General features: G+C 39.1%; 1 protein-coding gene across 3 annotated transcripts; it reads right to left on the bottom strand.

Moving 5' to 3' along the window:
• Window positions 1-239: 239 nt before the first annotated feature.
• LOC123312783 (cilia- and flagella-associated protein 61-like) lies at window positions 240-15,147 on the bottom strand. Of its 3 annotated transcripts, none has more exons than XM_044897271.1 (15): window positions 14,805-15,147; window positions 13,767-14,101; window positions 13,030-13,235; window positions 11,524-11,732; window positions 10,508-10,824; window positions 8,823-9,084; window positions 7,464-7,654; window positions 5,881-6,380; window positions 5,127-5,538; window positions 3,400-3,795; window positions 2,776-3,131; window positions 2,027-2,137; window positions 923-1,117; window positions 727-792; window positions 240-552 (listed from the first exon to the last, which is right to left on the bottom strand). In XM_044897271.1, exons 1-15 carry the CDS (start codon window positions 14,990-14,992, stop codon window positions 367-369), a joined length of 3,930 nt encoding a protein of 1,309 aa, XP_044753206.1. In that variant the 5' UTR covers window positions 14,993-15,147; the 3' UTR covers window positions 240-366. The 3 variants fall into 3 exon arrangements, with proteins under 3 accessions (XP_044753206.1, XP_044753207.1, XP_044753208.1); XM_044897272.1 differs by having other exon boundaries at window positions 241-552; window positions 14,779-14,921; XM_044897273.1 differs by lacking the exons at window positions 13,767-14,101; window positions 14,805-15,147 and having other exon boundaries at window positions 242-552; window positions 13,044-13,165.
• Between the last annotated feature and the right edge of the window lie 155 nt (window positions 15,148-15,302).

The raw sequence follows: 15,302 nt of genomic DNA, 5'->3' as shown, positions 1-15,302 counted from the left end.
TTTTTAACTTTGAAAATGAATACAATAGCGCCAAAATTTTGGAGAACCGATGTCAAATGTTACTTGATTTTTCTATGGTATAAAGTTCAAACACCAGTTATTTTTTAAGTAATTTTGGTATCAACAGTATAGGTACCCATTACTACAACTCATTTCTTTCTGCAATTAACAATAACTGCGGCGCCATGGTAAACCTTCGGCAACAGTAGTAACGCTCCCCAAAAAATTAAATATTTTTTCCATTAAATGTATTTATATTTCACACTTTATTTGGATGTTGCATATACTATTTTGAACACGGGATAAATACAAAAAATGGCTAATACACCTTATTAAAACCTGACAATCTAAGTATATTTAGGTATTTCACTTGGTGAACATGGGACTCTTCGTGTGATTCTCTAATAACCTTTGAATTAAACTTGGGTAAGCAAACATGGGCAGATGAATCCTGTTCTTCTGGATGTATTCGAGTACTTTTTCTTCGATCTCATTTATGACCGTACTGTCTCTAAGTATGCAGCTTATTTCATAGTTTTGCCGTTCAGTTAGCTGAAAATAACGGAAAAGGAAGATATTTAATTAGGTTGTTCTTGTTTGCAACTTAATTATCTGCAGTTCAGTAATGAAATTCCACTGCAGTACTGCTCATATGTATCTGCCACATATCAATAATTATTAATAACACCACTATTTACTAGATTGATTGAAAAAATAGGTACTCACAATGCCCCATTTATTTGTCTCGAAGTACTCAGTCACTATTTCAACCATAGTTTTGTCATCTTCAACCTGAAATTAAAAAAAAAAAATGTTTTTTATATCATCATATATCACGTTCAGTGTGCTAGTGTGCTTTTCAAAGAAACATTTCGGTTTTGTTCGTGAAAGTGATATTTGGAAAATTAAACTAATTTCATACCTCTTCATTCAGGAACAACTCCCTGACCTCATCCAAAAGCTGAGGGAACTTATCGTAAACGATACCGCAGAGCCAGGGCTCCTTGAAGAACTCGAAGAAATCGTTTATAACGCCCATTTCGAATCTTACCAACAGATCATTCAACACAGTAACGTTTTTACCCCATAAACTCACCAAATTTTCGACATCCAAAGGCTGCAATAAAAGGAATTGAGAGTTTTTGCACGTTTTCAATTATGTAGCTTTCGAATCTGAAGGGTAAAAAAGTTTTAACATCCTTTGAACACTTCACATTTTGAGTCGGTTTACTGAATCACCTGAGAATAAATTGCGGAAATATTGAGAAGTTTCAAGATCATAATATTCATGATTTACGAGGAGTCTACACCGTTTTAGTGGTCAGTTCAAAAAGAGAGAATGAATATCTTACGTCAGAAACCACTAATTTATATGGGGTTTTCATTATAATTAAAGTCAATCAGTTCGTCATCTCGGAAAGTCAGAAATTTTTTTATTCGTTAACGAAAAAAAAATTTTATAATTTTTTTCATTGAAGAACAAATATTAATTCATGTCATTGACTTTCCGAGGTGAAATTATCCCTTATATGAATTTTCACATGGAAAGATTTCTCGAAAAGTCTCGCCATTGGCTACAATTCGTACCCTGGTGAAATTGAAAAAAGACGTTCGTAAAGTGCTGCCATCTGTGGAAACTATTGTAAAATTCTACTTATCGTCCGAGTGTTCTGGCAGCACCCCACATTCTGATAGTATTTCCCCCTTTACGCCTTATACGGATGGCGAGAAAGTTCCGTGGTATAAACTCATCTTAAAACATCAAAATCCTATCTTCCTATCGATACTTTACAACTAGTGATTTTCCAATCAATTGAATCTGTATTTTTTTAAATATTGAAAAAAAATTCAGATGATTCAACCATCAAGCGAATTTTAACCATTGAAACTATATCGACCTTTAGAAGTTTTCGAGTAATAAACCGAAGAAGCGTATACATTTTATTCGTTTTTCGGCCTAAATATGACCAAAGAATAAAATTTTCAGTTTTTATAAGAACATATGCTCTGCTTCTTGATAGCTTACCTGTTTACTGAGGCAACTTATAGTTTCTACAGTGTTCAGTCGATTGATGTGAAGTCTGAAGTACCCTTGCCTCTCCAAGTGTTCGTAATCACCAGTCACAAGAAGTTGGCCCTGAAGATATCAGAAATTTAATTGATGAAATTGATTTTCATCGGAACTATTAAAATATATATTATCGTATTTTTTCAACCTAGTCCAAGTACAGGAATACACAACATTAACCGTGGGTTTCATAAAACTTTCATTGTCCGATCAACGTCGTGACAATCACTCGATTTCCAAAACGAAATCACTGAGACCTTTGTATTTCTGAATATTTTGAAGGAGAATCAATTGAGAATCATTGAATGGACGTATGTAGATCATAATTCGATGCGAAAATGATATCCTGAATGCTCATGACTGAATAATCTATTGAAAACCAATTGACGTTTATTCGTCAATCAAGCGTTGATTCCCCGATCAAGCTTTATGGAACCGGAAATAACTCTGTTCAGCCAAAGTCAGTCAGTTTTTATCAACTCATTTTATTATGTTCGGTGAGGGCCCTAGGTTCGAGACCAATAAAAGGGTCAACCGCGTGGGCAGCAGGTCCTAACCGGTCAAAAGTTGAATCAACGCCTAACAGGATCCACCCAAAAGGCAAATCCGGCCTAGGTTCGTTACAATATGCTTTGTATTTCTCCTTTTCACGACGAATCAAGTCGGAAGGGATCCAGAAGAAACGAAGTGTTAAAGTTATTTCTCACATAATCATCCGATGTCATCTCTATCTCTACAGGGATGTGCCTTCCAGGTGCCGTGACGTTCAAGTAGAAAACACCTCCGGGCAAGAGACAATGCTCGACTATCGGCTCGTGGAACCGCGGCAAGGAACCGATCTGTTTCGGCAGATGTCTCGACGATCCCCTTTCGAATTTTCTGAGGCTCTCTGGGATGAGCATGTTGCGAAACTGACGTCCTATAGTCGATCCAACTTCGTGGGCGTTGTAGTATCTGTGACTCATGTGGTCGGCGTGGTACTTTTTCGAATATTGGGTCAAGGAACCGGCCGCGAAGATGTAGGGGTCATTCGTGCAGAAGTTGGAGTCTATCACCAGTTTACCTATGAGAACAGAACAAGATTAGATGTTGACAAAAGCCACTAATAGAAAGAAATTTAAAAGTGATCTTTATCAATTGTTGTACAGTGTAGGTATATGATTTTTAACTTGGTTGTACCCCCGAGTACAACTAACTGTTTTGGTTGTACTCTGGCTAGCCTATCGTTATTGTAATGAAAAAAAAATGGTGTTTCTTTTGACCTCAAGAATCTACTGTTAAAATATTTGTGCTGGTCAAAGACTCAACCTGCATATGAACATTTCACTTACCGTCGAACACCAATCCAGCCTTATAAATGGCCTGATAGGTCTTGTAGCTTATGCTCTTCTCAGCGTACAAGAAGACGAATTTACACTTCAGTTTCCGGGACGTCGATTTCGAGTAGATCTCGATGTGGGTTATTTTATTATCGTCGCTGATTACCCAGTCGCGCAGCTTGTATCCCCTGTACAGTTTCACGCCCAGCTTCATGATGAGCCTGTCGATCGCCTCGGATATTTCTGGATCGGGAAAATCGAAATTGGGATTTTTCGCATATTCGCTGGTGATGTGTTCGCCGACGGTCGGTTCAACGAGTACCAGGAGGGACGATGGTATTCCGTATTCCACAAGAGCTCCCAGACAAGCGATGGCTCTCATGTCTTTGCCGTATATGATGATTCGCTCTGAGGAGGAGAGATGTATGTTCGTTGAAAGTTCTCATGATGGTTGTTGGTTTTGCATAATTACTGCTGGGGAGTTTGCTATTCATAACACCATTGAAACGTGTAGAAAATAATGGATTTCTCAACTAAGCTCTATCCACATTATGCCGCTGTGTGCCGAGCGGCAAGGCCACTCGGCAAAACCGCTGTGCATATGGATGCATCGTCGGCTTGTGCCAACATGCCGCTGTGTGCCGATGGAAAATCGCTGAACTGTCGATTTCCATCAGAGGAAGCCAACGGAAATTTATAGTGAGGATGTGCCAACCGCTGGCCTAAGTGGCCTCGTGTGACTTGAGTTGCAATTTAGACTGTGTACACCCATGTTAATGTGGATGCGTCTTCTCTCGTTGGCTTTGCCGATGAGCCGATGACATAGCGGCATGGTGGCATAAGCCGACAATGCCTCCACATACGCAGCGGCTTTGCCAAGCGGCCTTGCCAAGTGGCACACAGCGGCATAATGTGGATGCAGCTTAAAGCTGCAAAATCTTATCGGAAAAGCCAACGAGAGAAGGCGCATCAACACCAACATGGGTGTACACAGTCCAAATAGCCACGAGGCCACTTAGGCCAGCGGTTGGCAAATCCTCACTATGAATTTCCGTTGGCTTCCTTTGATGGAGACCGACAGTTCAGCAATTTTTCAGCGGCACAGCAGAAAATTGGAGTTTAGTGAAAATAGCATTTTCTCTTCATTTTTATAATCTCAGCCTGATTGACGTTACTTTAGGAAAAAATCCAATTTTATCAAATAGGTTTGCTGTCTGGAGACTTACGAAGAATGGCGAAGACTTCCAGAATTGTTGACCTAACAAACCACCCAGCTTAAAAACATTGTAAAAACCTCTGCTACTCCCAAATTATTCGTTAAGAAACAAAAATTTTTGGCTGCCTTACATTGACATCCTGTACAACAAGAAGAGATTGGAAACATTGCTCTCTGCCATTGGCATATAGGCTTAAAGTCCAACATCATCATAGTAATGTCGAAGTTATAGCTTGTCATACTTGGAAAATATTTTAAGAGTCACACTTCATTTGCTGCTTATTTTATTTCAAAATTTCACTGTCCTACAATGAGACTCTTTCATAGTAGTCAGTGAATTCTGGCGGAATTCAACATAACTTCTTCATAAATACTCTTGTATCTTATGATATCAGTGGCAATCGAATGTTTCAAACAATAAGGTAAAAATTGAATATCCCTCAGATTGACGTTGACCATCCACTTTGTGATGGGAGAACTAACAGCGAGACATCGCAGTTTTACACAAAACAGCTATACTTACCATCCCCCATCCTACGCCAGTCCATAAAATCCCTCTTTTGCCTTCGAATCTTGTTGAACACCTGAACAATGTCGTTGTCGGTATTGATCATGAACGCGTTGTCCGGAAAATCGGAGAATTTCTTCCGAGCTTTGAATTCCAGTTTGGGCACCTTGTATTGTTCCCCGCAAAATAAAACTAGGTAGTCGTAGTACAGACTCGTCATGTCGTTGACGATGATCATTTTCTTTTTCCTCTTGATCCTGTTTACCACGCCATGCACCGTGTTCACATATATTCGTAGGTTCATGTTCAGGATTAGACGGTAGACTGTATTTCCCCTGTTTATTTGGAAAAGGGTTCTTCCCTTGGAGACTTCCTTGTAGAAGGGCAAACCATGTGGAGATACAACGGTTATATTGTTGAATATCACCTTTAAATCGGGAAATACTTATATTATTGTTTTTTTTCCTTACTTCTTTTGAATTTTGAAATTCGTTGAAAATGTGTGCATCTATTTCTCGAACATACAGTTGTACATAATTGAAGGATGGAATCTGAGAATCATAATCACAGGTCAAGATGGATATGACACGAATTTTTTGAGGTAAAATGATGGTATAATTGCTTGTACTGGAAGTATTCCATCGTTTTCGTACTTTTATTTGATTCATATTCTACAATCTAGAGAAATGCCCAAGAAGAAGCCTCAACTCAAGGCAATGAAAAGAAAAATAACGGAAATGATAAAAACATAATACTTACAGTTACTTACCAGCAAGTCGGGGTCAGAACCAAAGACCAGCGTTTCCAAAAAGGCCAAGGCGGTATCCCCACTGCCAACGACCACTATCCGAGTATTAATTTCCACCCTCTTGACTCCTGACAATCGGGTGGAGGCGATGAAGAGCGAAAGGACTGTACCAGGATCCGTGACGTAGGTTGGGGGAAGACATGCCTCTTCTATGTAATCGGGATCGTAGACGGGCATACGTCTCGGCGCCACTGGCACGAGGTACTGGAGGCAGTTGAGCAGGGGACGGTCTTTGATCACTTCGTCCAGGTCCTCGGGCGTCACCAGATAGACCAGGAGTGAGAAATCGGCCAGTCTCAGTATCTCGTTGAGGAAGTACCTGCAGTATTTTTGGAACACCGGGTAGATCAGGAAGTTTTCTAGCATGGCTAGGGTGCCGGGTCCGTGTTTGGCTTCGTCCGTCCATTTGTACAGGGTGAAATGAGCGTAGAGGTAGTTCGTGTCCACCTTTTGACTTATTACTGAAAGACAAGGAGCCTTCTGTGACACAATAGTTAATGCAGAACTACTTTTATTTTGCACACAGTGCAGAGGGTGAGTAAGTTTCATGTCTAGTGAACGGATCTTGGAAATTAGAAGGCTAGTGCAGAGCAGATGGTACGTTTTCCAGCTTCAGTGAAAACCGTAGCTTATTATTATTATTATTTGAACCGGGGTCGTTGTGGAACTATTAGCCTTTCAGGAACTGCGACCATGTAGATCTTTTGTTCTCTACCCTACTCATTCATAGGAACCCAAGGAGGTCGCCAATGGTGTTGATAAAACTGACAAGATCCTTAGGGGCCTTAGCCGTTACCTCGTGAGTATCCAGGACCAGTTTTCCTATATGAATACGAATTTCTTTGACTGAGTAAGTCCAGGAGTGTTTCTCCAGAGGGTTAGACTGTTGTTCAACTCCCATTGTTGGACCGCTGCCTTGTATTAGTACTTTCCAAGCCTAGAGAAAGGCTCAGGTCCAGCAGGTATTAACCTCAATGTTTTTTGTGCAAGTTCATCGGCTTTCTCGTTTCCTTCAACACCACAGTGCCCTGGTACCCATAGTAGAGTCACTTTGTTGTCTCTGGCCAGTTGCTTTATGGTATTAAGGCACTCCCATGTCAGCAGAGATCTCTGGCAGTGTGATTCCAGGGGCCTGAGCTTGGCCTGGCTGTCCGTGGTGATATAGATATGCGCACCTCTGAGGTTCATTTTAAGACACTCCTGAGCACATACGTAAAGAGCCAGTGCGAACCAGGAGGGCTGAAGGCCCGAGCCACGTCCAAGGCGAAGATATCTCGAAGGTTAAACTACCAAAAAACGGAGATTTTCCGGCTAACCAATTATTTACATTAACAGAATTTGGGTGAGTTTTCGAAATCTGTAAGTTCTGAAGCGGTAACTGAATGAAATGAATTCATAATTCATATGAGTTCGAGAACCTACTTCAATGAGTTTCCAAACCATATCATGGGGCATGGTGGCCATGCCTTGATCAGAAAATCGAACATCACAGAAAAACTTGACACTGACGTGAAAAAAATCATTATATTTTGCAGAAAACTTACTGGCTAATCCTACGATTTGTTTTTCACAGGTCATGATCAGGGATACGTATCTGCTATCCTCCTCTATAACAGATTCTTCGTATTGCTCGAAAACACCTTCAGTTTTGAGCATCTGATTCAGAAATTCCTCCACGTAAGGGGTATCTTCCGCAACGCAAAGTCTGACGTACATAGCACAATCCATGGTGTTCCTATTGAATGAAGAAATATCATGCTGATATACAAGGCGTCTCAGGAAAGAGGGCCAAGCAGTCTTCTAGGGTCCATTTAAATGTATGATCGATCACATAGTTGAAGTTTATGAATTAATATACAGGTTTATTTGAAGGTGAGGTTTTTTTCTCAACAGAAGGTAGAACTGGTCAAAATAAAGCGTTTCACCGAAAATTATCTATACAAAACTTTCAAAATGACAAAATTGAAAAAAAAAATTGAAAATGATTACTGAAATAGATCCTAATACGACCCTAGACCCTTTGTTAGCTGAATTATCACAAAGCAGTAGGAAAAAACTTATCTCCTGATTCGACCATGTGGTTTCGTTTAGGATATTGGCTCGTTCGACATTTACGTGGTAATGAAAATGGAAACTTAGAGTTGCCGAATTGTTTTCATAATTTTTAGTAACTTACACGTTTATATGAAATGGCTCATTTCGATAATAACTGACAGAAGACACTAAGGACACAAGTGTAAAAAATAGAATAGTACTTCAAAATCTCACCAATAAAATTCGTCTAAATTATTCACGAATTTTTTCACAATGGGCATCACAATCTTCTTGTTCGAACATTCCAACAATCGTCGTAAAAATGGGATGAAAGGGGGAAACATCATAGCACTTTTTCAACATCACTAACATTAGCAAGAAACTGCTTCGATTTTCTACATTTGTTTCTCACCCTAAATTGCACGATACAAAAATTATGATTCTCTCAAAAGTGACCTGATGCATCTAATCCGATGAACTTGGTACTGAACCATTCATTGTCCAGCCATATGTTTATGTTTTGTTTCGTTTTTGCAATGCCGGAGTCACCTTCTACAGTCCCGTACTTGAAATTCATTGAAATTTTGTCGAATTTGTATAGGGGTTGTATCTTAGCCATCTTGGATATTTTGTATAGACAATTTTTGGTTAAACGACTTAGTTTGAGTTCTACCTCCTGTAAAAAACCTTTGAAAACACCCTGTAAATTACATATAATAATACGTAATATGCCCCATCTTTTCTGAACATTTCTTTTTCTTCGACTATTTTTTGGATACTGTTGAGGTTCGCTCGGTTCAATATTGGACCACCACCTGACTCTCTTTCCTGGGACGCCCTGTAAAATAAAAATGTGGAACTATTCATACCGATGTCGCACGAAAAGCTCATGAGGAAAGGTGCTGATGCTTCTTGGTGTTACCCTGACAAATTCTTTGAGAAAATCGACCGGTGGTTCTATCGACGGCAGGCACATCAAACAGTAGCTCCTGTCAGGAAAACATTCGAAAGCCGACTCCAGTAAGATTTCCTTCGATGATTCGTAGTCTGGATGAGCTGCGAGGACTTCTAGAGCGAACGCGTCTTCTCTACCGTAGAATCCGGGAATGTTCATGGTTTTTCTTAACATGTCTGTGGAGAAAGGGCTCATTTTAGAATTGGATATACAGGATGAACTATTATGATTGTGAGATGAGAAATTCCTTCGTAACAGACTTAGATTTCCCAATCTTCTGACACAAACTGTGAATTCGCCATATAGAGCTTTTTTGGGAAGTCTTGTGTCTTGCATCCTCAGAATGTGGCCGTTCCATCTGAGTCGGGCCTTCGTTACTTGAGTCTCAATTGTAATACAACTCGCGCGCTGCAAGACTCCTACATTTGAAACTTTGTGGAACCATCTGATGTGCATTATTTGTCTTAAATGACGTTGTTGCGTTTGTTCAAGCTGTTTAATGTGTCGCCTGTAGGGAGTCCAGCTTTCGCTTCCGTGAAGAAGCGTTGGGAGGATCACTGCTTTGTAAACAGCAGTCTTTGTCTTCATATTGGGGTCGTGATTTTGAAAAACTCTGTCCTTTAGCTTCCAGAATGCCCGTGATGCCGAATTGATACGGTTTTGTTTTTCCGTGTCCAGGTTAGCTCTACTATTTATGGAGCTTCCCAAGTATTTGAACTGCTCGACCTGTTCTAGAGTTTCATTCTCCAGGCTGATATCTGATTGAAGGTTTTCTGGCGGACTTACCAGGATTTTGGTTTTGTCAATATTGAGTCTAAGGCCTAAGCTTCGTATATACAGTCCCTGACCAGTTTATTAGACGCACTGAGGTTTTTTTTTATATTTACTGGTATTGCTCGAGGAAAAAGCAGAATATTTGAATTTCATTTCCACAGAATGTTAGTTTCATCTACGACTCTCATTAAATTGTTCTATTTGGCATTTATTTTTGATGTTGTAGTATTAGTACTTAAGTATGAATCAGTACTATGTCTTCCAGTGGACCTCTTGCATTCTGCATTTCGGACGTTATTTCGATAATCCACATATGAAATCATTATCTTCGAATGCAGCAAACCGAACAATTCTGCATTGATAGTATGAAGCTCTCATAGCTACACAGGGTGGCTCAGCAAAATATTAGAATTTCATGTTTAATCATCAATAAATCAATATTTTTTATTGAATATGATATATTATATGTGAAAACCATTTACAGATGAAGTATATGTAACATATACATTCAATTTAATAATTCAATATTGAGATTTTGCATCGAATCAATGCGTCTAATAATATGGCCAGGGACTGTATGTTCGTAGGTGTCCAACAGTATCTGTAGATCCTCTGGGCTGCTAGCGATAAGTGCGCAGTCGTCTGTATATTGCTATGGCATAGCTATGGCGGAATTATTGGTGAGTAAAGGAGCTGATACGCAGCCTTCTTTTATTGCAGAGTTGGTTAAGAAATGATCGGTTGTAGAGCCATTATTATTATAAGTTCTAGCAAGAGTAATGGAAAATGCCATGAATCTGGCCCATATGGCCATCAAGCACTCACCTTGAACCGCGGGTTTGAACTCTGTGGACGAGGAACCCTTGGACCTTCTTCCTTGCTGTTGACTGGGCCTCGCGTAGTCATCCGTATTCAACAAACAGGTGGAAAGTAGACTGGTGTGGCTCTGTATCGTGTAGTAATCGTTGAAATCGAACACGGAATCTTCCCTGTGGATCAGCATCAGAGACAGATCGATCGAAGGATCTATCGTCCACGATTCTTCGCTACTTTCCGAACTGGAGTAAAAATCACCGATGGAGCCGCTTTCAGACCGCGGCGGCTCGTATTCTGGCTCTTCGGAAGATACGGAAGCCCGATCGCTATCAAAACGAAAGAAAATTAAAATGGAAATGAAAATTGAATTAACGAACCAAACTAAAATTCAGAGTAATCAACGCAACGACCATTCTGATCGGAAAATAATAGGTATTTGTCATGGTTTCGGTCTCATTTGACCTCATCAGAGCAGCACAATCGCCATCTCGATGAGAACAGATATGTAGTTGTCTGACTCTAGCCATGTTGATAGTTAGGCCAGGCGCCTGGCAAGTTTCTGTCACGCTTCATTTGCGTGGCCTTGTTCTTTTCTATGTTTTACGAAAATTCAGGCTGCGTCACCTCACTAACCTGCTTTTCTATTTGAGTCTGGTCTTACAGTTAGTTTTAGGTCTATTGTAACCCCCATCAGAGCTGTTCTCACCACTGCCTCATCTAGAGATTGCCCTCCCTCCAGTTATAAAGATATAATAAACTCCAGTATTTAAGGTTTCAAGGAGGTTACCACACTACTTCAAGTTTCTCGACCGAATCGTTCTTTATGTGATGTTAGATTGCAATGGCTAGGTTTATACATCTGTCAGTTTTTGATAAACCTTTTCTAGTCAGATGTTTCCTGAGTAGATAGTGTCATGTAAAATAGCCAGGGAAGAGATGTAAGTCATTTTGTTACTGAGATACAATGCCTTTTTATTCTCCATTGAAAAAAGAACAGAAATGGCATAGTTCTAGGTTTAACTTACAATGGATGCAGCACCATACTGGACTCTTCCATGAAATCTACAAAGGACCTATACGTTTCCGTTGGCAGCATGTACTCGTCGTCCTCATGGGGTGTTTTGAAGGAATGAAACGGTCCAACCTCGAAGGATTCGTTAAGAACGTTGTAATTGACGGTCTTATTCAGTATCATAACTGCCACCGCGTAACCGTTGAATTCAGCAACTATTATCTGAAATGAATATAGAGGGGTGATTGGAGGTTGCTAAGGCAGAAGGAGATATCAGTTGGACGTCAAGTTTTGGGCATAAAACGTCGGAATGGACGTCAGTAAATGAGCAGAATGCATACTAGATTAAAAAAAAATGTTTCATTCCAGAAGGACTTCATTTCTGATAGAACACTTCATTACTGTGTGGATAAGAACAATAGTATATGAAGAAGTAGACTTAGTTTGTGAATTTACATATTACATATTACAAATTACTAGTAATACTATCTCAGGAGTGAGGCATCGCCTTCTATAGAACTAGAATCACCCTAAGATTCAGAATATCAAGAGGGATACGAGGATGTATTGATATCTAGTTAGCATAGACCAGTTTTATGCATAAAAAAAATATTGCGTTACCATAGCAACGAACAATAACTCATTAGAAGTGTCAGAGTAAAGCTTGAGGTCAAAAAAGAGTTACGCAATAAATTAAAAGAAAGAAGATGTCCACCGAAATCGTGAAACCTGTATTTAAAAGGGTTAAGAGCTAAGCAGATTTACTAAGATATGCTTAATACCCTTGGATTGGACTGCAAGCTTCAAAAGAGGTAAATTTTCCATTGAAGATGATGACCGATCGGGAAGGCCAGTTTCTGTATCAGTCCCCGAAAATATCGATGCAGTTCCTGACATGATTTTATCAGACCGTCGAATTGGGCTAAAACGGATATCTGAAGTACTGAATATTTCATACGAACGAGTTCATCATATAGTTCACGTCAATTTGGACATGAGAAAACTTGCTGCAAAATGGATCCCAAATGTTTGAATGTTGACCAAAAGCGTGCAAGGGCAGAAGCATCGCGTTCGATCTGTGCTCGATTTGAAAACGATGTAGACTTCTTAAACCGAATTGTTACTATGGATGATCCAGAAACAAAGCAACAATCGATGGGATGGCGACACTCTGGTTCTCCAAGACCTAAGAAGTTTCGTGTCCAAAAATCTGTTGGAAAAGTTCTTGCCTCAGTTTTTTGGGATTGCCGTGGAGTAATCATGATTGATTTTTTGGATAAGGGTAGAACAATAACCGGAGATTACTATTCGACATAACCGACCACTCCACCGGAAAAAATTAAAGATAAAAGACGCGGAAAGCTATCCAAAGGTGTTTAGTTTTTGCAGGACAACGCCCCTGCACACAAATCTCATGTTGCCATGCAAAAAAATCGTGATTTAGGGTGTGAATTACTAGAACACCCGCCTTATTAACTAGATTTGTAGATTTATATTTCTCAATTCTATGATTTCTTACATGTCTAGAGGTACCTTCAACCCTCGTCAGCAGTTCAGAAATGAAGTATTCCCCGTATAATTTTTTAAATGTGCTTGAGTATCTATGTAGGATTTCAGTTATGTCGTCGTTATCTTCTTCCACAGCTCTTCGTATTCTATACTGCTTGAAGAAGTCTTTCTTCACCAGTAGACCCAATGATGTTGTTGATTGAAGGGCAAAACAATCTACGGAAAAATAAATGAATGATTTTTTGACATATTTCTGAAATATTCTTGCCTAGTACCCCTTTCATATATGCCATAAAATTCCACCCTACAAGAAAGTTGAGATTTGATTCAATGAATAGAAGGAAAACGGTATAGTTTTAAAATCAATAAACGGAATCTCAATAGATAATATCTATTGATAAAAGGACTAACAAATATCGAGATCTAAATCGAACTATCCAACTACTACCACTCAGAGTATCAACAGAAAGACCATGTGGTTCCTGCAAACTTAGAGTTTGAAGCAACAATATTCACAAAATAGTGCCACGATTTGGCGAACGAAGTGTGACTCATAATTTATGATATAACCCTCCATATATGGTACCTATCGATATATCATGACATGATCAATATTTCATTTTGACAACAAAAATTGCGCGTAATCGAATCTTTCGCTCTAAAAGCGAAATGCACTTAATAAACATGCTTGTTTTTTATACACTTCTTATTTCTGAAATTATAGTGAAGCAGATGAAAAAAATTCACCTTTTGGTGGTATCCTTGTCGAATGTTCGGTCAGGTAGGTGGTCATCGGTATGCCAGGCGGTATGGCAAGAGCAACATATCTTATTTTTCTGTGTTCTAAAAATAGTACCTCCATTAAGGGCGTCAAAAAGCTCGCCATATAACTGACGTCGAATAGTAATAGCTGAATCCATTTCGAATTTACAGTCGTCATCGTTTCTATACTAAACATGCTTTTCAGCCATCCGTCCCAAGACCACCTAGGCAGTGACTTCACATTTGGATAATCGTTCAAACATACTGCTCCTACTAATTTACCATCATCTTCTACTCCGAGAGACAAACAAGAATTGTACCTGAAAATGGGACATTTTTCATTAGCCTCTAAGTTTACGTTCAAGCATCTCAGTTCTTGCTGGTACAGAAACATCGATTCTATATTTGCAAAGCAATTTGAGCTTCAAAAATGAACTGATTCTTTCACGACGATAGAGAAATTTAAAGACAATTCTTTTACTCAAATACTATGTTGGGATAATGAAGCTGACTTCTCTAATATTTATCATTCGAGCCCTGTTTGATTCACTCTAAAAATGGCTGATTATGATGAATAAACCATTATATTTTAGTCAGATTTCTTTTAGACTATGGTAGACCAAACTGGAACTTTTCATTAACCCATAATTTCGTGCATTGAAAATTTTGAATCCGCTCAAACCGTGTAAATTACTAGATTTGGAAAAAAATTAAGTAACCCATAATTTTTCAGTCAGTCCATTTCCTTTCTTGGATTCACATCGGGTAAGGATGGTACAACCTATATACAAAAATAACAGGACGAATTAAAAGTGAAAGCGCAACATATCTGAAATAGAAACTGATGTTGATGAGAGTTCAAAACTTGTATCAATATGTCGAATGACTGAAAATTTATGGGCAAAATTTGGTATGGCCATCCTTTTGCCGCTGAGACCAAGAAAGTTGACGTCATCGAAAAATTATGGGTGAATCAAAAACTCCCTTTTTGGCTTACCAATCAGGATTTCTTCGTTCCCTTACACTATGTCATAAATATCAGCATCACCGAACAGCTTATCAGTTATAGAATTCCTCAGAGAATACAATCGTGGTACATCTCTAACGCCAATTCTTCTCACGTTTTTCCTACTGAGTGGTTTTCCTTTGGGGGGATTGTAACAGGCAAGTGAGGCTTTTTGATTCGAAAATAGGGGTTTCACAACGGACATTTTTCAGCAGTTTTTGACAGGGTTTCGAAAATAAGAAGCATAAAACGGAAATTACTCTTGTGAATAATACAAACTGAACTGGAACTGAGTTTGAATGGATTTATGTCACTAACATTTCGGTAGTGTCAATTTGAAATCTGGAATTGTATCAAATACTGGACCAAAGAAAATCCTTGAAAACTTCAAAAATCTAACCATAAAACCGAATGGTTTTGAAGGAGGGGTAAAAATAATTCTGTATTCCGAAGGTAACGCGATAGGGGTGTCTTGTTATGGAGAATGTAGAGTATTTATCAAATTCACGTATTAT

This window comes from Coccinella septempunctata, chromosome 5, assembly GCF_907165205.1.
Source record: "Coccinella septempunctata chromosome 5, icCocSept1.1, whole genome shotgun sequence".
Classification (NCBI taxonomy): domain Eukaryota; kingdom Metazoa; phylum Arthropoda; class Insecta; order Coleoptera; family Coccinellidae; genus Coccinella; species Coccinella septempunctata.
This window is presented reverse-complemented; position numbering and strand designations above follow the sequence as displayed.